The 4,573-nt window shown below is 51.8% G+C and overlaps 1 protein-coding gene across 1 annotated transcript; it reads right to left on the reverse strand.

Moving 5' to 3' along the window:
- Window positions 1–1,306: 1,306 nt before the first annotated feature.
- LOC306815907 (olfactory receptor 14J1-like) lies at window positions 1,307–2,909 on the reverse strand (the record flags this gene model as incomplete). The annotated part of the gene is made up of 2 exons (XM_079332412.1): window positions 2,888–2,909; window positions 1,307–2,262 (listed from the first exon to the last, which is right to left on the reverse strand). The coding sequence occupies exon 2, from the start codon at window positions 2,237–2,239 to the stop codon at window positions 1,307–1,309; it is 933 nt and encodes a 310-aa protein (XP_079188538.1). The 5' UTR covers window positions 2,240–2,262; window positions 2,888–2,909.
- Between the last annotated feature and the right edge of the window lie 1,664 nt (window positions 2,910–4,573).

A 4,573-nucleotide genomic window follows, 5' to 3' on the forward strand; every position in this document is an offset into this window, starting at 1 on the left:
TTATAATTAATACTGGCTATAATTTTATAATTGAAATGCAAGTAATTATGGCCAGATGAATGCACCAGGGGAGGAAAGAGTAAAGGGCAAGAGGAGGAATTCTGGAGAAGGAAAAAGGAAAGAAAGCCGAGGCCCATTAAATGCTCAGTGCAGTTTGGGGGTAGTGGTCAGGCAGCCCTGGCTCTGAATAACAATGTCTGCAGTGCAACAGGAAACTCACAGCTCATGGAAAAAAACTTTCTGGCTGACTTCGGAGGCCATGACAAACCTGAGTAGTTTCCCCTCCTGTCCCCCAGCCCTTGCTGGCCCCAGGGGCTGATGGCATTTGTGCTCACTCAGCTCCATCTCCCCACAGCAGCACCATGGGGGTTCTGACGCCTGCTCTGTGCAGTGCAAACAGGGGCTCCTGAGCCAGTGCTGCTGTGTCTGTGCCTGCAAGGATGCGGCATCTGTGTGAGCTGGGGGAGAGGCCAGGGCTGCAGAGGGGGGATGTTGTCAGTAGGTGCATGAGGGCGCCCTGGGACGCTGACCTGGTCTGACCAGTGCAGTGGGGATGGATCAGCCCCTGCTCTGCTGCTCCTTGCCAGGGTCTCCCCCTTGCAGGGACCTTGCAGAGCACCAGCCATGCTGTTTGCCTCCAGCCTGCCCACGGCCAGCCTGGGGCTGCTCACGGGGGTTTTCTCTGCTCAGCATTGGCCTGGCCAAGTGTTGTGGAGAGAGCCTGGCCAAGGAGCCTGGAGCCCCCAGGCCCTGCCCTGAGGCATCAGCACTGCCCCAGCAGTGCCCATGGCCTGTCTCTGCTGCAGCCCCAGCACTGCCACCCCCAGGGCTGTGCCCAGCCCCGAGAGCACTCAGGTCCTGCAGCAACATGAAGGGCAGGAGGGCAGCAGGGCAGTGGCACAGGAGCAACACTGACAACAGCAAGTGCTGCTGTTGCTGGGCACAGCTGCTGTGCCAGCACTGATCTACCCCAGCTCTTCACACAGATATTTCTGCTGCAGCTCCAGAGATAGGAACAAAAGGGGTACCCCCAGAGAAGGGAACAAAAGGGATATCTCTGGAGAAAACTTCTCTGGGAGAGAGATCCTATCGTTCATTCAAAGCCACCAAGAAGCTAACTCGCCTTGACATCATCTGTGTGTCACAGGGAATGTGGAGGGAATCATAATGAGAAATGGCACAAACAATTGCTTTTCTTTGTGGTCAATATTTTGGATGTAAACTATAGACAATCTCCAATATGAATTCAACAAAAAGTATCAAATATGCTTTTATTGCAAGCGTTTTGCAGAAAATGGCAAGTAATTTATCGGTATTTAATCCATCCAGTCATCAGTCTGCACATTGCAGCCTTGAGCTCCTCGTTCCTCAGGCTGTAGATGACGGGGTTCAGGGCTGGAGGCACCACTGAGTACAGAACTGACAGGGCCAGATCCATGGATGGGGAGGAGATGGAAGGGGGTTTCAGGTATGTAAATATAGCCGTGCTGGTAAAAAGGGAGACCACAGCCAGGTGAGGGAGGCAGGTGGAAAAGGCTTTGTGCCGTCCCTGCTCAGAGGGGATCCTCAGCACAGCCCTGAAGATCTGCACATAGGAGAAAACAATGAACACAAAACAACCAAAACCTAAAGAGACAGTAACAGCAAGAAGCCAAAGTTCCCTGACGTAGGATTTGGAGCAGGAGAGCTTGAGGATTTGGGGCACCTCACAGAAGAAGTGGCCCAGGGCATTGCCATGGCACAGGGGCAGGGAAAATGTATTGGCTGTGTGCAGCAGAGCATTGAGGAAGCCACTGGCCCAGGCAACTGCTGCCATGAGGGCACAAGCTCTGCTGCCCAAGAGGGTCCCGTAGTGCAGGGGTTTGCAGATGGACACGTAGCGGTCGTAGCTTATGACAGTAAGGAGGGAAAACTCTGTTCCAAGAAAGAAAACCAGCAGAAAAACCTGAGCAGCACACCCTTCATAGGAGATGTTCCTGGTGTCCCAGATGGAATTGTGCATGGCTTTGGGCACAGTGGTGCAGATGCAGCCCAGGTCAGTGAGGGCCAGGTTGAGCAGGAAGAAGAACATGGGGGTGTGCAGGTGGTGGCCGTAGGCTACGGCGCTGATGATGAGGCCGTTGGCCAGGAGGGCAACCAGGGAGATGCCCAGGAAGAGGCAGAAGTGCAGGAGCTGCAGCTGCCGCGTGTCTGCCAATGGCAGCAGGAGGAAGCGGCTGATGGAGCTGCTGTTGGACATTTGCTGTGATTTGGCTTGGGGATCTGTAAAAAGAGCAATCATGGAATAGTTCAGTTTGGAGAGGACTTTAAATATCCCTGCCCAGGGCCAGCTCTACCTCTGCAGAATTGTGATGACAACGTCAGAGCATCCCCGAGGATGCTGGAAAAGCAATGCAGATGCTGCATTTAAGGCGTTCTGTGCTGATTTTTGTCACTGCCTTATTTTTGAGAACTGAGGAATTCTCTTAGTTTTTTATCATCCTGAAGTGAGAGAGGAATATCAGTGTGAAATTTCCCATCCAGGCAACCCAGAGCAATAGATTAAAAAGAAGGATTTTCCATTTTACACAGCTGCTTCCTGGCAGTGCTCCCTATAAAATCTCATTGGAAATCTTCTAGATTTAAATGTCATGCTGGGAGCAGCCCTGAACAATCAACATTCTCACCACGCAAGGAGAACTCTTCTAAGCCTCACCAGCTGTATCCTTCCACCCAGACCTTGTCCCCCAGTGCTGGGACAGCTCCCAGGGCTGGCTGAGAGCTGTCCCGGGCAGGCAGCAGAGTCTCTGCCCCAGCACAGCGCCCTGGCCTGCAGTACCCTGCTCCGCAGGAGAGCCCTGGGCACCCCTGTCTGCTCTACACAAGAGAGATCAGAGAATGTACTCACAGAGTCTGTAGGCATTGGGATGTTCCAGCTATAGGAGATCACTCCAGGAGCTGCAGCTGCATTTTCCTGCAGCCAGAGGCTTCCTGTGTCAAGGGCTGGGAGTGATTCTGCCCCAATCACTTCTGAGCATCTTCCCAGCCCTGACTGACTGAAGCTCTCTGTGCCTCTGTGCTGTACCTAGGGTGGCTGCAGGCAGAGCCCCAGCCCTGCTGGACTGGGAAAAGAGCTGCTCATCAAGAGAAATGTGCTTTTGAAGCTTTTCTTAATAGCTAGGATGGCCCTCTGTGCCAGGAGCCCAGCCCAGCTGAGCAGCACAGACACAGCACAAGGACTTTTAATGACCTCTTGGGGTTTGTGCTGAAGCCCTGAACATCAGTCCCTGAGAGGGAGCTGGAGAAACCTCTCAAGAACTCCAAGTGAGAATCAAACTCCAAAGTTTCTTCAAGTTTTAATGGGTCCCACTGAGGGACACAACTGAGAAAGTGTCCCCAAGCCATAGTCAGAATCGAGAACTGGAGGCAGAGATGACAGGTGGGCACAAAGAGAAGCCAAGTCTTGGTGCCCTGGGGCACAGCAGGGTCTGTGCCACCAAGGGCTGTGAGGACACACCTTGTCCTGAGCCACTGGGGCCTCCTGGCACAGCCCCAGTAAGGCTGGGCACTGTCATCCCTTGTGCTGCCCTCAGCATCCCCCCACATCCCAGTGGCCTCAGGGATCTGCTGGGACCAGTCCCTGGGGAACCTTGGTCAGGAATGGCCCTGGGGGCTCCTTCATGCTCCCAGGAACTGCAGGTTTTTCAAAGAACTTTGGGTTTTGCTTTTGCCTTGGAGTCTCTGAGAGCTTTGTGCAATCATGGCCTCCAATTATCTGCTTTAATTAGTCTCTTGAGATCCTTTATCAGTAACAACACTCAGTGGGGCTCCTTAATTTTTCAAGGTACTTCAGTTTTTTAGGGTACTTTCCTTTTTCCTTTCTTTGAGTCTCTGAAAAAAAATTGTGCAATCATGGCCTCCAATTCTCTCCTTCAAGGAGTTCATGAGGAGCCTGTGTTGGGGATGGACCTCAGAGGGACCCATTAATGCTCTGAGATGCTTTGGGTTTTTCTTCTGACTTTGATTCCTGGAAAGGTTTGTGCAATCTCCTCTCAGGTGTGAGGTTCAACGTCTCAGCACCAAAGGTACCACAAGGTTCATTGGGATCAAGCAAGTCCTGACAAAGCAAGTCCTGCCTTGATTTCCCTCTTGTCTGGTGCACTTCATTAGGGAGATTTCCTGATATTGTTATGAAGAAATATTTCAAAGAGCTTCTAAGAAATTCACATTCCTGTTTTAAGGAATATATTTTATTACTGTTCTCTTTAGAGTAGGGGTGATGCAGCATTCTGTGATTGGTATTGAGTCCATGTTCTCTCCTCAGGAGGTCTGTCCTGCTCAGAGAAGCTGTGTCTTGAGGTCTGACCCACTGTGGACGATCTTGCTCCACATTCCCCAACCCCATGTTGTCTGTCCTCATTCACATGGGACCTGCTTTGCTGGATACCTGACTGCAGTCAGGCCAAAAGACGTTTTCTTGGTTTTTTTAAGTAACCCAAAATTTTAAGTTTCCCCATCAAGAAGAGACACACTCCTCAGGTGTGTGCCAAGCCCAAGGTGCCACCAAGGAGGTTCCCCTTCTCCAAGGCAGAAC

Source organism: Erithacus rubecula, assembly GCF_903797595.1.
Source record: "Erithacus rubecula genome assembly, contig: scaffold_283_arrow_ctg1, whole genome shotgun sequence".
NCBI classification, from domain to species: Eukaryota; Metazoa; Chordata; class Aves; order Passeriformes; family Muscicapidae; genus Erithacus; species Erithacus rubecula.